This window comes from Prionailurus viverrinus, chromosome C1 (assembly GCF_022837055.1).
Source record: "Prionailurus viverrinus isolate Anna chromosome C1, UM_Priviv_1.0, whole genome shotgun sequence".
Lineage (NCBI taxonomy): Eukaryota > Metazoa > Chordata > Mammalia > Carnivora > Felidae > Prionailurus > Prionailurus viverrinus.
In genome coordinates, this window is record NC_062568.1 from 75143499 (window position 1) to 75162933 (window position 19435).

Here is a 19435-nt window from a genome sequence, read left to right on the forward strand (position 1 = left end):
ATCTTTTTTTTTTAAGTTTATTTATTTATTTTGAGAGACAGAGAGAGAGTGGGAGCAGGGGAGGGACAGACAGAAAGGGAGAGAGAGGTGCCAAGCAGGCTCTGTGCTGTCAGTGCAGAGCCCAGACATGGGGCTCGACCCTATGAACCACAAGATCATGACCTGAGCTGAAATCAAGAGTCAGTCGCTTAACTGACTGAGACACCCAGGTGTCCCAACACTCTGTAATTTTTTTCTAACATGTAGTTTACTAATTTACCATGTTCTTTGTTTAAGTTTGTTTATTTTGAGAGAGAGAGAGCATGCGCACGTGAGTGCACTCACATGCTAGATCATGGGAGGGGCAGAGAGAGGGAGAAAGAGAGAATCCCAAGCAGGCCCAGCACAGTTAGTGTGGAGCCCAACCCAGGGCTCTAAGTCATGAACCAAAAGATCATGAACTGACCCAAAATCAAGAGTCAGACACCAAACCAACTGAGCCACCCAGGTACCCCTGAGAAGAAAAGCTAGTAAAAACAAGATAAAAGGGGCCAGCCAGATGTCCGAAGCTGGATACTCCCCTTATATGCTTTTGGCTTCTGTAATCTTGCTTTCCTCCTGTGTCCACCAACTGCCCACCTAGCACCACTGATTAGTGCCCTCTCCCCCCCCTTTTTTTTTGTCTCTCAACCCCTTACCATCCCAACCATAAAAGGAAGCTGATGCCAAGGTTCAGGGCTCAGCCTTTGGAGGTGACTCTGCTGGGCTGGTCCTGGTGGGCAATAAATGTTTTATCCTGGTTCCTGAGTGCACGTGGCTCCTCTCTTCCTGGGCACCGAGTATTTATTATAACACCCCTACTAATTTATCATGTTTAATTATTGTCTCTCTCCTCCCACCAGAACATAAGCTCCCCATACCTGAGGATTTTTGTTCATTTGGTTCTTGAGTATTTCCCAAGTGTCCAGAACAATGCCAGGCACATATATTTCTGCTGAGTTTAACTGGACGGTAACCATTACCTCTCATATAAAGGGTAACAACTATGACTTTTTCCTTCTAAGACAGCAAAGCCATAAAGCAACAAGAATAAAATATTAATGAATAAATATATAAACTTGTAATGGGAATATCCATTATAAATATAAAGACAAGAGACTGCAGCAATATCAGTATGATAGCAAATAAAATTTAACCTTTAATACATTAAAAAACATTATATAAATCAAACTTCACACAAAATTAAATTGCAACATATAGGAAAGACGTGAAATTATATATCCGATATGTAATGATTTCTTATAAATCAATAAAAGATTGTGTAAGTAAAACAATGGATGAAAGACATGAAAAATTTTAAAAAATTGATCAAAAATATATAAACCAACCATCAATCTCACTGCAAATTGAAACCATAATGATATGTCACTTTTGCCCATAAAAAAGAAAATTCTATTTTTTCAAAGCTGTACATTTATTTTATTTTATTTTTTTAAAGTAAATTCCACCCTCAGCATGGGGCTCGAACTCACAACCCCAAGATCATGAGTCATATGCTCTACCAACTGAACCAGCCAGGGACTTGAAGAAAATCCTATTTTAATTAATATCTGAGCCAGTAATTCTACTTCTAGGACCCTATCCCCAATAATTAGAGAGCTGTATAAATACACATGTTCAATGATATTTATTGCAGCAATATTTATGAAAGCAGCTTAAAATTCCCACAAAGCAGATAGGCTTAAATAAAGTATGGAATAATCATACCACAGATTATTTTACAGCTGTTCAAAATTATGTTATTGCAGAATAATCAATGATATGGGAAAATGCTTAAGCCATAAAGTTCAAGTTTAAAAAAACCAAAATATTAAAACTGTACATGGAGCAGGATTCCAAAATTTCAAATACAAATACAAATACATATAGATACATATATACATATACCACAAATTGAAAAATAACTAAAAGAAAAATATACAAATGTTAATATTTGTTATTTTTATGCAGTGGGATTATAAGATATTTTATTTTTTCATTTAAAATTTCTGTATTTTCCAATTTTCCCCAAATTATCAGTTATTGCCTTTCACATTTAGAAAAATAATAAATAAATGCTACCACTAATAATATAAAAGTGAGATCAAAGGGGTTCCAAAAGATACAAACATCAACACTTGAGTGTCCTTATTTGTTTTATAAATGGCTAAATCTCCCAGCTAAAAAGTTTTTATTTCCAGTAGAAGCAGTACTTGTGTTTTTTCCTTGACTGGATTTGGATAGAGGATCCACAGCAGCATACTTGATTTGGAAACCTCCCGCTGTCACTGAAGCATCACTTAGAAACTTCAAGGTCATGACATTTCCTGGTGAGACAGGGGAGTGCAAAAGAACAAAGATGTTACTCTACTTTGATTTGGCTGGCAGTCCAAAGACTCATCATTCTTATAGGAGAACATAAAAATTCATGAACCAGACTCCCAGGATTCAGAGCTGGTTTCTGAAGACGTGGAATCTGTGCTTCCTTCCATTGTCAAGTAGAGCAGAGTGGGAGACTTCTCTATTTCCTCCTCTGGCCCTTCAATCTGTCCTACAGGAAATCTTGCCTATTCTGTTTTAAAAAGTATTCTTTTTGTTTTTAATTTTTTAAAATATTCATTTTTGAGAGTGAGAGAGACAGAGCATGAGCGGGGGAGGGGCAGAGAGAGAGGGAGACATAGAATCCGAAGCAGGCTCCAGGCTCTGAGCTGCCAGCACAGGGCCTGACGCAGGGCTGGAACTCACGGAGTGCGAGATCATGACCTGAGCCGAAGTCGGACAGCTTAACCGACTGAGACACCCAGCCGCCCCAAAAGTATTCTTTATAGAAGGAACATCCACTGAATTACAGGAGAGTGGCAGGCAGTTTAAACCAGTGAGGTATGGATGGATTATTTATAAGTGATATCAGGGCAACAAGCTTTCCATTGTGAGAAACAAAGCCACAACACTAACTCCCTACTTTACACAGAATACCTAAATACATTTTGCCTGCATTAAAGACCAAAATGTGCTAAAAGGGAAAATTTATTATATAAAGTAAAATATAGGTATATTTTTCTTTTTGGGGAGGTAAAGGCCTTCTTCATCCACATCACAAATCCAGAATTCATTCCAAAAAAACCCACATAAATTTAATTGTTTGCCAAGCACAGCTTTAAGTGTGTTTCATCTATTAATTCATTTATTCCCCACCACATCATGAGGTGGATATTAAAATTTTTATGTTACAGGTGAAATTGAGGCATAGAGAACCTGAGTTGTCCAAAGCTACAACAAAGCTAATGTGGCACAACCGGGTTTGAGCCCAGGCAGTCTCTGCCCTGGTCAGTTCATGCTCTGATCCACTACACTTTTCTCAGACTTGGAAGAGTTGCCTAAACTAAAAACAAACAGAACACATTTTACAGATTACTCAACTAGTTGATATACAAATTGGCAACTGTAGGCCTAGTGCCAGCTTGGCAACGTCTATCAACATTTAAAATGAAATCACTTGTGACCCCAAATTTTCACTTCTAGGAATCTCTTTAAAAAAAAAAGCAAAAACAAACAAACAAACAAACAAACAAACAAACAACCCAGCACCACAAAGTAGAGGTTTAAAAATATCCAGTGAAACGTTAGTGAAAGGAAAACAAACAAAAAAAAAGAAACAACCATCTGTAGGATGTTAAATATTGGTACATGACAAATTATGTATGGCACATCCATACAGTGACATACTAGGCAATTATTAAAATGAATTTGAATGATCTACATATTATATGGTGACTTGGAAATACTTCCATGGTGTGTGTGTATATAATGTTTATTTAATACAGGAAAACACCTGGAAGAATGGCTAATGTCTTTCTTGGGTGGGGACAGATGAGGAGAGTGGGTATACTCTTACTTTATATACCTTTTATTAAAGTGATAGTTTACGGCTAGTTCTTAGTTCATTCATTTTCTGTTTTTGTTTTTTAATATTAATATTCTGGAGTGAACAAGGATATATTTAAGAAGAAAACCAAGTCAGGGGCACCTGAGTGGTTCAGTCAGTTAAGCCTCTGACTTCAGGTCATGATCTTATGGTTTGTGAGTTTGAACCCTGCATTGGGCTCTGTGCTGGACAGCTCAGAACCTAGAGCCTGCTTCACATTTTATGTCTCCCTCTCTCTCTGCGCCCCCCCCCCCAAACTCTGTCTCAAAAATAAATGAACATTAAAAAAATTTTTTTCTTTAATACAGAAAACTAGATCAAATGTTAACAGCATTATACTTGACTGATAGGATTATACTTCAAATGTATTTTAAATGTTTTTCTGTTATTTGGTATCAATTTCCTGCTCTTGCTGTTTTGCTAAATCTTTGGCTGTTTTGTTTCACTGTTCTCTTCTGTGCGTTCATTTGTTTCTCTCTGAATCATAAATTGTGTGTTTTCAGTTTCTTGCAGTTATGCTAGAAAAATACTGATTTGTTTACACTTGCAGTAAGTTTAGTCTGTTTTAGACAAAACAAGAAAAATGTCAAGTTTCAGGCATTTGACTCTCCCTGTTTAGTTTTTCTTTTTTTCTTTTTTAAGACTAGGATTCTCCTCTCCCAACTGCCTCCTACAGCTCATGTCTTCTTTTAACTTTCTGTTAACGTAAAATATGACCTCAAGAAAAGAATGAGACAAACAAATAGTTTAATAGTTTGTCCTGACCAGGGAAATTGTAACGTAGAGAATGAATGAATAACATTTGAGTATTAATCATTCAAGAATTGAATAAGAAGTTCCATCTTTTGTAATAATGATGCATAAATGAGAATTTCATGCACCTCAAGGCTAGGGTGTGGGAGTAATTGAGCTAGTGGTGTCTGAGCTTAAGGACTACTTAGAAATTGTAATTCAGTGTATTTTGTTGTTTTTAGTTGCAGAAACATTGTGATAATTTTATAACTTGGAGGAAAAATAGAACAAGTAAGAATGCCAACTACTAGTGCTGGGGATGGAAATAACAAGAAAAAAATAAAAATATAAAAGAAACTAAAGGTTTTCAGCCAGAAAATAGCAGTTTGGGTCAATGGCAGTGGAATTGCTTATTGAACTAAATATATACGACTATACTTGAGGTATATTGCTTGGAACAAAGTCACAAATAATTTGCAGGAGTTAAAAAGATTTGGAACACATTGCCTACCATAGCTCGCCTTTTGACATTTACTTTGCATAATTAGCATATTAAAAGCTCTCTGACATCTTCCATTAAAGAGACTTGTTTAACATTGGTTTAACCCAATGTTTCCCAAATTTACTTGACCTTAGAGTTCTTTTCTCATGCAACACCTATTAAAAATATCTCCTAGAACTGTGTTCTTTACAACACTGTGGGGAATGCTGTACTAAGATAAAAATGCAGTTAGTATGACACAAAATTTTTTTTCAGTGACAGAAGGTGTTTTTTTTTTGACAGAAGGTATTTTTAACAGCTTTAATGCTTTTGAGAATACTTTTCAATCCTTTATTGATGAAACATTTTGGTGTATTACCTCATTTTATGGAAATCATAACCTACAGCAGTTTTCAGGGATTTGCAGATTCAAGACTATCTCAGACTGCATTCCTCCACATAACGAGTCTACACATTTTTAGTGTAAGGTGGCATAAGGCTTTAAGAAGAGACAAACTCTGCATTTTACAAGCTAGCAGGCTACATCTGTCCCAATTGTTCTCTCAACTTTACAAAGAAAATAGTAGTAACTATTGAGTTCTTAATTTTCTGTGACACTATGGGAAAACAAACCATAGTCTTATACCTCAATTTAGAGCCATTACCTGTACTAATGATGTCTTCTGGAAGCTCATCTCCACAGTATCTGAAAGGGAATTAAAAAAAAAGAGAAGTCACACGAATGAATATTACACAGCTATTGCAAGTGGCTCTGACCTATAATTAGAGTGCTTTATTATTCCTAAGTAATGGCTCACTTTCCTATTATTTTATATATTTTTTTATTGTTTTGGGTTTTTTTTAACTTGAAATTGTAAGAGAGAAGAGTTAAAAAAAAGTTTGCTGTTTGAAATAACCTCACAGTGTTGAGATTCTTTTTTTTAATTTTTTTTTTAACATTTATTTATTTTTGAGACAGAGAGAGGCAGAGCATGAATGGGGGAGGGGCAGAGAGAGAGGGAGGCACAGAACCGGAAACAGGCTCCAGGCTCTGAGCCATCAGCCCAGAGCCCGACGCGGGGCCCGGACCTCGAGATCGTGACCTGAGCTGAAGTCAGACACTTAACCGACTGAGCCACCCAGGCGCCCCTGTTGAGATTCTTAAAAAAAGAACATGAGGCATTTCTACTCTGTGTACTTGCAGAATTATTTGTGTAGTAGACAACTTGAATGTATTTGGAAAAATTTTTAATTTGTTTCTGATTAATCCCATAAAGCTTTCTTCACAGTTAAAGAGGAATAGGTATATGGCTGATAGTATTAATATTCTGAATTCTAGTGTAGACTGATTTAAATGCGGAAAATTATGTTGGACCTTGTAAGAGGGATTGATTTTTATCTGAATCATGACTTGAAAGGAATTCCCTTGCACATTATATAAAAGGGATGGATTTATCACATAATATAAATACGATAAATGACAAATTAGTCTATTGAAAACCTTTTAAAAAATAGTATGTGATTGTATCTAGGGCTGTAATTGATTTCTGAAACTAGGTTTAGAATAAAAATATCATCTTGATTCTCAAGGTAGGATGTCCATTCTTTCAATAAATACTTAGCTCTTAATTACCCCAACCCTGCTTCATATCTTCTTCAACCTATTTTTTAAAAACTATTTGTATTTTTTCTATCGCAGTGGTCTGTCAGCCAAAGAGCAAAACAAAACAAAAACAATTTCCCTCCAAAAATTGTTGTTCATTTATGCAAGAAATGCTTGGTTTTTCTTTGTATTTCAGTTACATTTCACGTCACAGCAAACTACTGAGTCTGTCATTTTTAATTGTCCTCACTACCATTTTCTTTCATTAAATTACTGTCATGGATAATAGAAAATTGATCACTGATAGTCTATTGATAATGGATAGTCCAAGATATGCATTATGAAGTGGGGGCTATTTAAATAAAAGATATAATTATATACTTTTTGATTTGTAATATTTTGTGAGACATTCAAAGTTTAAACTATATTGATGATTTAGGATGGGAACACAGAAATATTGTGTCCCAGCAAATATTGTCTCCCTTGAAAAATCACGGGAGAAATACTGAGGAAAGGAGCACGTGTTTCTTATGGCAAAGAAAGCTATTTTAAAGCATATTTCCATTGTACTTCTAAGTAAATTGTACGAGATTAGGGGCTGTACTTCACCTATTCTTACATTCATAATGCTTAACACAATGCTTGTACACAGAAGAAAGACAATAATTACTGAATTTATCATTATTTTTAGGAGGTTGATAGAAATTAGAATACTTGAAACTTTCTCAGTTTGCAAGTGTCTTCTTCCTTCTGTTGTTAATTAAATCTTGAGGTCTATTTAGATAGACTGTTTAATTCTTACTGCTGATTACTTAACAGTAATCAAAAGGCAGCTATCACTATTTCAAAAATATGAACATGTAGCAGCTGACTGGCTTAACGTGCTAAGAAAAATCTTTGCTAAAAAAAGATATGGTGTTGAGGTGCCTGGGTGGCTCAGTTAGTTGAGCGTCTGACTCTGGATTTCTGCTCGGGTCATGGTCTCACAGCTCATGAGTTGAGCCCCTCATCTGGTTCTGCGGAACCTGCTTGGGATTCTCTCACTCACTCTCACTCTCTGTCTCTGCCCCTCCCACCGCTCTTGCAAGCCCACATGTGTGTTCCCTCTCTTTCGCTGACTGTCTCTCTCTCAAATATATAAACTTAAAAAAATAAAGCACAATTTTTAAAGGCTATGGTGTTGCAGGGGAGAAAAAATACTGGAAAATCAATAACTATGGGGACAGGTAAAGAAAATTAAAGAACCATCAAACAAAATATTGGATGTATTTTTAACTTTTTATATGGGGAAACACATACCTTCCCACAAAGCCATGGACATCATCGTAACTGTCATATATTTCAACATAGTCAGCCAAGCAAGCTGGGTCATCTTCAACGTCAAAGTCCAAAAAGCTCAGGTGAATACGCTGACCATACTTGAGTCTAATGTGCCAGTAGCAGATCTGGTTATCATCATACTCATTTGGGAAGCCTGGAGATTTAAAAATTCGCTTTGGATCTGTAAAGACACCACCACACTCTTTTGCTGAAGTGGATAAAAAGAAAAGAAAGAAAGAAAGCATTAGAAAAAATGTTATCCCTATTTTAAACGGATATGCACTTCTTAGTGCCTATTTATTGCTTTTAATGAAATATTAAATACATATACTTGTACTTAGAGAATAAATGAATTTTTTCATTATTCATCGCTAAATTTTCTCAAATGAATATAGACTGAATTTTTTAAAGAAAGTAAAACAGCAAGAAAAAATAGCAATTTAATTGTGCTCTTGTTTACTTTTTTTCCTTTTTCTCTTTTCAGCTTAGAATGTGCAGGTCTCATGTGTATATATATTGATGAATACATATACCAATTTTACTAACAGCCCAATCAAGATGGCTGGGATTTTGTCCCGTGGTGTCAACACTGTGTCTTCAAGACTCTTGAACATTTAGAATAATGAGTCCAATAAATTCTGTTTGGAAAATCATTATAGAATTTCAGGATCACAAGGGCCCTTGGAGGTCACTGTAATTCAGTTAAAAAGAATAATTTACAATCATTCTATACTCCTTTTACTGGCTTTAAACTAACACCTTGATCCTAATATTTGAGGATTTGATGGAGATATTAATGTTTGTTTTTTTTTCAAGTAATTTATCATTTTCTGGATTACTGTCATCCTTATAACCTGGATGAGAACAAACAGACCAGCAACCTCTGCCAGTGATTTTACAGTGTGACCTTGAGGAAAAGGTATGGAAAGGCCCTGGTTAATTTTAATTTCAGATCAAATAAGTGTCTTGTGTCCTGAAAAAAAGTACAGTCTGGAAACTCAAAAATGTTTCCAGTGGTGGTGGTGGTGGTGACTGTGAGGAGCGTTCGAAGATATCTTTCATTATATCAGTTAGAGACTTTTTCCAAGAATGTTATCCTTTAAAACAACTATTTAAAAAAAAAATGGGGGGCGCCTGGGTGGCGCAGTCGGTTAAGCGTCCGACTTCAGCCAGGTCACGATCTCTCGGTCCGGGAGTTCGAGCCCCGCGTCGGGCTCTGGGCTGATGATGGCTCAGAGCCTGGAGCCTGTTTCCGATTCTGTGTCTCCCTCTCTCTCTGCCCCTCCCCCGTTCATGCTCTGTCTCTCCCTGTCCCAAAAATAAATAAATGTCGAAAAAAAAATTTTTTTTTAAAATAAAAAAATAAAAAATAAAAAAAAATAAAAAAAAAATGGGTTAGAATCCTGAATACCATAGAAGGTAAGGAAGCTTATCTCCCCAAGGACCCAACAGAATCTTAGAAAGACAGGGGAATGACAAAAGAAAGAAGGTCAGGGATCCAGTCTGAGCTCTGTGACCACTGGATACTTCAGTTTCTTCATTGGTAAAGTAAATATAATCATGTCTCTCCTATTACCTACTTCACAGGATTATTCTTAGGATAGTAACATGGAAGATAACTTAAGGGTGTTACATAAAATGTAAGCTGTTCTTATTGTAATATTAAATATTATATAATACATAGCTCATATGTGTACATAAGCATGTACAGTGCCAGCTTTTGGAGTGACTTGCCCTGTCCCCTACCATCCTATCTTTATTGTCCCTACCATTAGATTAGGAAACAATTCAAACATTGAACAATGTGTCTATTTAGCCCTATCTATCAGCTCTACATTTTATTGATTAATTGATAATCATTGCTTTATTTTTATGATATGGTTATGATTTTTTCCTTCCAATTATTTTTCAGCAAACTGTTCTTCCCTCAGTGCTAGTTCAGGCGGTCCCCAGTCCCCCTCAGGCTCACCACATCCTAAAAACTCAGCCTGTCACCGAGTCCAAAAGTAAGCTGAGAATTGAGTAAGAACAAGTGTCTCAGGATTCTGTACAAATATTCCCAGAGTAAAAAGGATTCAGCCTCTATGAGAAACAAAAGCAATTTATAAAAATTTGTAAATTAAGGTGGCGTTTGTATAAAAGGGCAAGGAAATACTGTAAGAAACTTCCAATTGGCACTTCTTTGTCTCCCCTAGATCTTGACACATGGAAATGATTGAATAGATGCTCAGAGATCCTAAAGTTTATCAAGCAAAGAAAGAATCAGGGAATATACTTGGAAATAAAAGTTACTCTTAAGAGTAAACAGAAAGTTGCTTGTATGAATATATTGAAGAAAAAGGAAGAGAGGAAAAGGGAAGGAAAAGAAGGTATAAGGACTATTAATAATGTCTGAATATAGAACTAAATATAAAATAGATTTAATGTATGTCAAAGTGATTTGAAAATTGTAGTCCTACACAAATGCACTGTAAGTGTTTATTCATATTTTGTCGAGTGGAAATAGATGGCTCTAGGCAAAATTCTTTTCTACTTAGAATACACATTATTTTAAGATAAAGATTAGTTACAAACATGAGAAACTATTTTCCAATGGTTAATATTATTATATAATAGATTCTATAATAATATGCTAGAACTTCACTATAACTTATTATAACTTTACTATAGGGACTTTCTTATAAGGTAGATCCAAATAAGGCAACACCTGAGGGTGTTTGTGACCCTAAATGTGAGACAGATGGTAACACATTATAATTCTTCGTAGTATCGTCCTGGGGAAAATATATCCAAAAAGAACAATCTATTTTTTCTCCAAGAACATGAATAAAGAATAGCTCTTTAGAGTAATTATGTTGAATTAATTTTCTTTTTAAAAATTTCCTAGCTACAGTTAACCATGGGAAAAATATGAATAAAAATATACTGTATAATAATAACTAATATATCCAGTATATAATTGTGAAAACAAATCACAGAATAAGAGTTGCTTAGTTTGGTAGTTTAAGAATTTGCGCACAAAAAGAAATTAGGGGAAGGGGTGCCTGGGTGGCTCAGTCAGATACGCATCAGACTTCAGCTCCGGTCATGATCTCACGGTTTGTGAGTTTGAGCCCCACGTCAGGCTCTGTGCTGACAGCTCGGAGCCTGGAGCCTGCTTCAGATTCTGTGTCTCCCTCTCTCTGCCCCTTCCCTGATTGTGCTGTCTCTCTCTCTCTCTCTCTCTCTCTCTCTCTTTCTCTCTCAAAAATTGATAAGGATTTAAAAAAATTAAAAAAAAAGAAATTAGGGAAAGAGTTTATTTTGTCTCTTTTTTCCCCATTCTATCAAAGAGGTAATTTTGAACAGTTAACATTTCTAGCATCGCTTTGCTGTGTTAGCTAATTAACCATGACAAGTTTAAAACCTGCTTCTCTCCCATTCCCCAACCCCCCCCCCCCACCGCTTTGTGATTGGGAATAGAAAAAGATGTAGCATAGAAAAGGCCTGAATCCGTGATACAAGCTACCTGTTAATTATTAGATATCTGAATTGGCGTAAGTTATTAGACTTTGAATTTCCTAATTTCTAAAATGGGTATAACAGTAGCTTCTTGCAGAATTGTTGCATTATGTGACAGTGTAGATGAGGAAGGAGCCTGAGTCAGTATCTGGCATGGCATAATCATTCTGTGAATTGTTGTTATTATTATTTTTTTTAATGTTTATTTTTGAGAAAGAGAGTGCAAGTGGGGGAGGAGCAGAGAGAGGGGAGACAGAGGATCCAAAGCAGACTCTGCATTGACAGCAGACAACCCAATGTGGATCATGACCTGAGCCGAAGTCAAACGCATAGCCGACTGAGCCACCCAGATGCCCCTGAATGGTTGTTATTATTAATAATTATCATCGCTAGGTTGATTTATCTCTGGGAGAAGGAGCCATTTTTTTTTTAACATCTCTGTTGTTAACGCGTCAACTGTTTTTGTGAAGTATAAAATTATTATTTTTAACAAACCATGTGGGTTGTAGCAATAGGCATCCCATCTTTCACTCCTATTAAGACGGACTCCATAATCGATAATGCCAGTTTTTCCAAATCCACAGTTGGGCCCGGGTTTCACAATGGGATATCCAACTCTGCCCTTGGCCATCCACCCAGCAGCACAGACATGAAATCCTGCAAGAGAAGGAAAAGGTTATAGGCCTAAAGGGTAAAGTTCCTCAGCTGACTGAAGGTCAGCTTAATAAAAATAGCCACTTCTCAACTGCCCAAATCCAGTTATGGAAAAGGAGAAAAATTGTTTCCTTCCTTCCTTTTTCTTTTTCTTTCTTTTCGTTTCGTTTCTTTTCTTTCTTAACTGTTTTCTTAAAAAATAAAATAAAGTTTGAATACATATAAAATATAACATCTGACATGTACTAGAAAATGACATCTTATTTGAAAACAAAGAGGCAGGGGCACCTGGGTGGCTCAGTCGTAAGCATCCGACTCTTGGTCATGATCTCACGGTTTGTGAGTTTGAGCCCCACATTGGGCTTCATGCTGACCGCACAGAGCCTGCTTGGGATTCCTTCTCTCTCTCTTTCTGTCCCTTCCCTGCTTGCTCTTTGTCTGTCTCTCAAAATAAACAAGCTTAAAAAAAAATTTTTTTTAAAGAAAAAAGAGGCAGATGGACTGGAAATCATAATACCATGGATATGAAAACAATCCATGTTCAGAGCTGGCTTCTTTTCACGAAGGACCTATCTAGGGGCATGAAGTAATTTTTGAAATTACCCATCAATCCTGGAAAAGATTTTTTTTCAAATGATAATTAATTTCTATTTCAGGATCAATTAACATTTGCTAATATTTTTACAAATTTGAATAGGGATAAAAATGCTCATAAATTTTGAACAAAGCCGCAGCCCTGTTTTCGTTGCCCAGCTTCGGAGGCTGTTTAAATATTTGCCACTGCCAGCCAAGAGCAGTTTTATTAGAAGTCCAGGGCAGTTAGTAAAGGCCCTGGCCTCTGTATCCATCTTTCAGTTACTGCTTCACACATAGCCTTATGGGTCTAGACTGAACAATCTGGTGGCGAGACTTTGGGGACTTGAGACAACACCTTTATTTTTATCCTGAGTAATATGTAATAATAACGTAAGCTTTGCCAGGTATTTTTCTTCCAGCAAAGGAGTTTCTTCAACGGAGAAGAAAGCTCTGAATGGGGGTGGCCTTCTGGATTTTCCTATAAGTCCAGGAGAAGTTATCAAGGTGCATTTTTTTTTTTTTTTTTTAAGAAGCAACTAGCATTAGTTAGTCACTGGGTTTACACCAGGTTTCCTGACATCATCTTCTCAGTTTCTTTTTCCTGTTATATTATAACCTCTTTATCTTCCTTTTGATCCTAAAGTACAAATGTATTCTCCCACTTAACTTTAAAAATTTTGAAAAAAAAAAAAAGCCACCAAATTCAATAGTTCTTCTACCAAGCAAATTTCTTTGTAAAACTCAACACAGTAACATTAAATAGTTGAGGAAGCCATACTTGGACTTTAAGAAAAGATAGTATTAAAAATAAATAGAAGTGGCATTAAAATTAATGAGGAATAGAAATGATGTTGACATAATGATATCTTTGTTTTCCTTTGACTTTTATTATATTAGCTCATAATGGCTTGTGACCCCCAAATAAGCTGCTAGTACTAAGAACTTTTCAGTGGCTCTAGGGAGAGAAGGTGGGAGAAGCCAGAGAGCAGAGATGTCACAGGGGCTTAGAGAAAGTATTGGAAGTACTGGTGAGAGAAATCTTATGAAGGGATTCCAGAAAAGTGGGATGCCCCCCCTCCCCCAAAGGTGAAAAAGAAGAAAAATCATTGTCAAATCAGTTACCAATTTTTCTGGCTGCCTCTAGTTGCTTGTAGGTGGCGAGACGGCCACCTTCATATTCACACACTGCCTTGGCTTCTGCGTAGGTGAGCTTGTATTTGCCAGACCTCGCTTCTCTGTGGTACACACCTGCTGCTTGTTCTGTGAATTCACAAAAGGCCATGAATACGCTATGATCCGTTCTTGCGGAACAAAGGAAATTTTGTGGTCTCATCTAGAAGATTACATCAGCTATTGTTCCTGCCAAAGAGTTTCCTGGGTCAGTGGCCTTGGGTGGCTAAGTTTTCATTGTTAGAAAGCTTTGGGGAAAAAAGAAAATTTGAGGGGAATTTTAGGGAAATTCGAGGACAGAGACAGAAACTTGAGGGTAAATTATGTTTCTGAACTGATAGCCTGAAAGAAAGCTGTAATACAACATTGTATTTCCATACTAGCAAAAGGTGACAAAGTTTTGACTTTTTCGGGCTTTGTTTTAAATCAAATAAAAAATCAGGGGCGCCTGGGTGGCTCAGTCGGTTGAGCGGCCGACTTCAGCTCAGGTCATGATCTCGTGGTCCGTGGGTTCCAGCCCCGCGTCGGTCTCTGTGCTGACCGCTCAGAGCCTGGAGCCTATTTCAGATTCTGTGTCTCCCTCTCTCTGACCCTCCCCTGTTCATGTTCTGTCTCTCCCTGTCTCAAAAATAAATAAAACGTTAAAAAAAATTAAATCAAATAAAAAATCAGAAAGGTAAACCATAAGGGGGAAAGGAGGTAAAAGAAAAAAAAAAAAAGGAAAGAAAGAAAGAAAAGAAAATTGATCTAATGCAATATAATTGAGACTTTAGTAAACAAATCAAAAACTGAGGAAAGGTTTGAAGGAATCCAAAGCAAATAAATATTGCATTAAGGAAAAAAAATATTCAAACACAGCAGAGAAAAAACTGGGCACACCAAACAACCAGTTGGTACATTCTTTTATCTGGTTTGTCTTTTTTAGTTCACATGTTGTTCCCAACATATTTTAGGGAGTAAGTCATAAACGAATTGTCTTCCAGTAGATCACTGTTTAAATTGTTTTGAGTTTGGAGTGCATTTTGCCATAGAAACAATGTGAAAATATTTCCAGGACAATAGTCATAACATTATCTCTAGTAGTTCTGTGTAGACTATCAGATTATGGTTAAGTCTTTGTACCCTGACCTGTACAATCAGCCACCATTAAGATCATTTCCAATGGGGGCACTGCGTGGCTCAATCCGTTAAGCATCCGATTCTTGATTTAGGCTCAGGTCATGATCTCACTGTTTGTGAGACTGAGCCCAGCACCAGGCTCTGCACTGACAGTGGGAGCCTGTTTGGGATTCTCTCTCTCCCCCTCTCTCTCTCTGCCCCTCCCCCATGCATGCTTTCTCCCTCTCTCAAAAATAAATAAATACACTTTAAAAAATAAAGGATCATTTCTAATGAAAACACATGTTCCTCAGCATGCAGCAAGACTCAAATCCAGTAGTGTTAGAAATGTCATTGATTACTCTCTTCCCCAAGCTGAAGCTGACACTCCCATACTTTAATAGGAATAGCAGCTTGGCACTTGCCCTCTTTCCCCTGGACTGCAGGGGAATCCTGCTCTTACATATTATACGGTACAGGGGAATCCTGCTCTTACATATTATGTGGTAAAGTCCCATCACTTAGTCAATTCGATGCTCTTAGGGTAGTGAACACAAGAAATATCAAAGTTATCTTCCTGTTTGAAAGCCGCCTGCTGCCCAAGTGTCTGTCCTTCATATGGTAAAGCTTCATAAACTAAACTTTCTCCAGTTTCCAGTTTGGTCATTTTAAGAATATACTGTGAGTTTTGCTAAATGGATCAAGTCCTGCTCCCAAACAACTTGGACACTAGTGGGCAATGGAAGCACCTTTATTTTGAGGTACAAAAGTACTAGGGCTTTTAGTAGAGAAGGGGGACATTTTGAACTTACTTTTGTATCCTAACAGAGATTATCAAAAATGTCAAAATTGTATCTATTCCCTGAGAATATAGACTATGAGATCTTTATTAGTATGAATTATTTTAATGCCTGCAAATGTTTCTCAAACTAAGATTTCCTTGGTATTTTACTCCCTAATCAAAAGATGATGTGTGTAGGAAAAAAAGTTAATGGACAGAGGTTTTTGAAAAATAATGTTAAGTTTTCCTCCCAGTAATATTTCCTAAATTTTGGGGGCTGGAACTCATCTAATAATAAGATAGTAACTTGAATATGCTATCATTTTCAATTCATTAGATAATATTAATATCATACATGTTTCCTGAAAGAGAAACAAACTTCTGTTATTTTGCCTTATGAACAGGTTGAGAACTCTTGTTGTGATATTTGACAATTTTAAGCAGACGTTTATTTGAAAGTATTCCTCAATTCAGCATTTTAAACTACTAAGATGGTCCTTTGTACAATATGTCCTAATTTTATTATTATTTTTATTTATTTTAATATATGTTTATTCATTTTTGAGAGAGAGAATGTGGGCGCACTAGCAGGGGAGGGGCACAAAGAGAGGGGGACGGAGGATCTGAAGAAGGCTCTATGTTGAGGGCAGTGAGCCTAATGACAAGGGGCTCGAAATCACAAACCATGAGATCATGACTTGAGCTGAAATCAGATGCTAAACCAACTGAGCCACCCAGGCATCCCGAGTCCTAATTTTAACAGTTTTACTTTTCAGAAGAAATAATAATTTATTAATTTTTATCATCCATAGTCTTTCATTTAAACTGTATATCTATTTAACCAATACATTTTTTTTGTTTGGTTACAAAGGGGCGACAGTAGCATGCTGGCTCTGGTTTCTCCTGTTGGTTCTTCAGTGGACACATGGTGTATTACTGCCCAAGCCTCAGTTTCCCCATCTATCAAATGGGAATAATGATAGCTATTTTTGGAATAAACAGACCATTAAAACCCACAAACATAACCTCTGGGTCCTAGTAGGAGTTCATGATAATGTTACCTGTCCTTCTTCTTTTTCGCATTCAATACAGTGGCTGAAAAGCATTGCTTATTTGTGCAATTTTGATTTTCATAATCTATGTAAACTAGGTGATGTGTCTTATCCTTACTATTAAAAAATTACTATTTAAGGCATATTAATTACTATTTAAGGAACTGGAAGGTATCAGAGTTAGTTACAAATGAATCTTAGGGATCCCCTACTTTGATCTTCTCGTGTTACTAGCGTGGAACTGAGACCAAGAGTTTAAAATGCCTTGTTCGTGTTAGTTGCTAGCAGATTCCTGCCTTCCTCCCCAACTCTCTTCCCTCTCTAAATAGTTTCTAATACCATATTGACCTAACCAACTGTAAACAATTTGTGTTAGGCTGACTGGTCAATAATTTGTCCCAGATTGAAGCAATTTGCAATTACCCCGAGCCTCAGATTTGCAGCATACTATTAACATTTGGGTGTGCTCCTCTCTACCTCTAGGACAGAACTTCTATTGTCTAGGTTCACATTTTTGTAATATACAGCATCACTTAAAAAAACAACAGCTCCAAATTACTGGATCATTAGAGAATTCGACAGCATTTCAAGATTTTTGCATATGGATTTAATTCTTACTAGTTTTATAGCAGTTTTTTCCATTTCTAACTAAGGTGTGTATATTTCCTAAGTTTGATGATGTGCAAGGAAAATAAACAAAGAGACTTGTTCACTCCTCGAGAAAGTCCCAAACACCATCTTGGCCAAATGGATTGCACTGTTCAGCATTAAACTAGTTCACTGGCTCAAACTGAAGAAAGAAGGGGCAAGGCTGTGCATTGCAAATTGAGCTTTTTAATGAAATCCGCATGGCTACAGTTATTACCAAAGAGAAACATGCTGAAAGGGAAAATATTCCATGTCCATGTGCTGCTTAGCAAGCCAAAAGACAAGATCTAGGTTAATTTTGCTTTCTCTTTATCTCTCTATTTTATACAAGAATTTGTCAATTTTCTTATCAAGTAATTCAGAATTTTTTCACTATGAAATACAGTAATGAACATAAAGCCGTATTAATTTGTGTCATGAGAAAGCATTGTTTAGAGTACTATACAGGGTATTTTGAGTTTTCTCTATCTGGCCTTTTTTTTGCACAGTTAGGCCCATACCTTTCCTTACATTTAACAAAACAAAACAACAAAAGAAACTTTCCTTGTCTGACAAAAGGGGTAGAAAAGTATTTATATGGATAGTTCAAACAAAAGAAATCAGAGTGGTGAGACTACGTTCAGAAATACAAGCCTTTTTCTTTTTTCTTTTTGTATTGCAAGCTGGCTTTGCATCCAACTAGTCAAAAGATGTTTGGAAATAGCAAGGTATACCTTACAGGTCAGAGTACATGGGCAAAAGCTTATAAAATTATTATATATTCCAGTTTACCTGTTATGTTTCTGTTTTGATTACCTGTTGTGAAATCTGAATGCAAATGCATTGAAAAAAAAACATGGTGTTTTTATTTTGCTAAACTTTCCCTATTACCATCACATCTGCTTTGAAAATGTTAAAGTATATTTTCATATGGAATATAAATATTACCCTCTATTTTTCTACTGAATAGCTCACTTTGTAAAAAGAAAACTATTTTTAATTTAGAAGGCAAGAACACTTTTTTTTAAAAAGAGGCATATGCATTCCAATAGCTGTTTTTCCTCAACATTTTCTTTGAAAACATCAGCCTTGAACAGAACAAAAATTTTACTGCTTTGATTCACTTCTGCATGAATTCAAAGTAACATCCCCAATAAGAAGCTCATGAGTGAAGTTTCTTACCAAGCCATATGGAGTTATGAAAAATTCCGTTCTTGAATCCCCATCCGTGAGCCTCTTCCCACAGCAAGACAAATAAGTAAATTAAGATGATCATATCTCAGTTGTAGAGAAGTTATAGCCTGTTTGGGGCTGCTCAGGATGAGTTTTCAGAGCAGAGGCTGAAATGTGACTGAAACATCTGGTTTCCACATCTTTTAAATGGTTTTTTTCAGCTGTGAGGTCAGCAAGTACTCTCCAATGGCGTTTTTTGCTGTAGAGTTACACAATTAACTCAGTGTCTGGAGCAAATCCTCTGACTCATTTGCATTGGCAACCAAAACTAAGGATATAGAATGATGATCTACATTTTAAAATTCATTTACTCAGAAAGCGGTTCATTTTTTCTGCCTGTCACAGATGCTTTTCTATTAGGAAGTTTGTGTAACTTGTTGCAGATTCAGCAGTGATGAAAACAAAACCAAAAAACTTCAGTAGGAATTTTAAGAGAAACCTTGAATGTCTTAATTGCAATAAGTCAATTATGGAGTGTGGGGTTTGGGCTTAAACACTAACCTTGAACTTGGCGATAGTAAGTTTACTCTAATCTTCTCTAAACATTGCCAAGCTTGTATAGAAAATTTAAAACAAAGGTGGGCATAGTTTGGTGAACCCTAAACTATCTCCAGTGATGTAGGATTTCTTTACCCTTTGTGTTTGTCCTGGGGTGGATCTGTTA

General features: G+C 36.4%; 1 protein-coding gene across 1 annotated transcript; it reads right to left on the reverse strand.

The window, feature by feature from the left end:
* Positions 1-1233: 1233 nt before the first annotated feature.
* TNFAIP6 (TNF alpha induced protein 6) lies at positions 1234-18897 on the reverse strand. Its single transcript, XM_047869085.1, has 6 exons — positions 18721-18897; positions 13933-14070; positions 12076-12237; positions 8059-8287; positions 5822-5862; positions 1234-2345 (listed from the first exon to the last, which is right to left on the reverse strand). Exons 1-6 carry the CDS (start codon positions 18812-18814, stop codon positions 2176-2178), a joined length of 834 nt encoding a protein of 277 aa, XP_047725041.1. The 5' UTR covers positions 18815-18897; the 3' UTR covers positions 1234-2175.
* Positions 18898-19435: the final 538 nt, after the last annotated feature.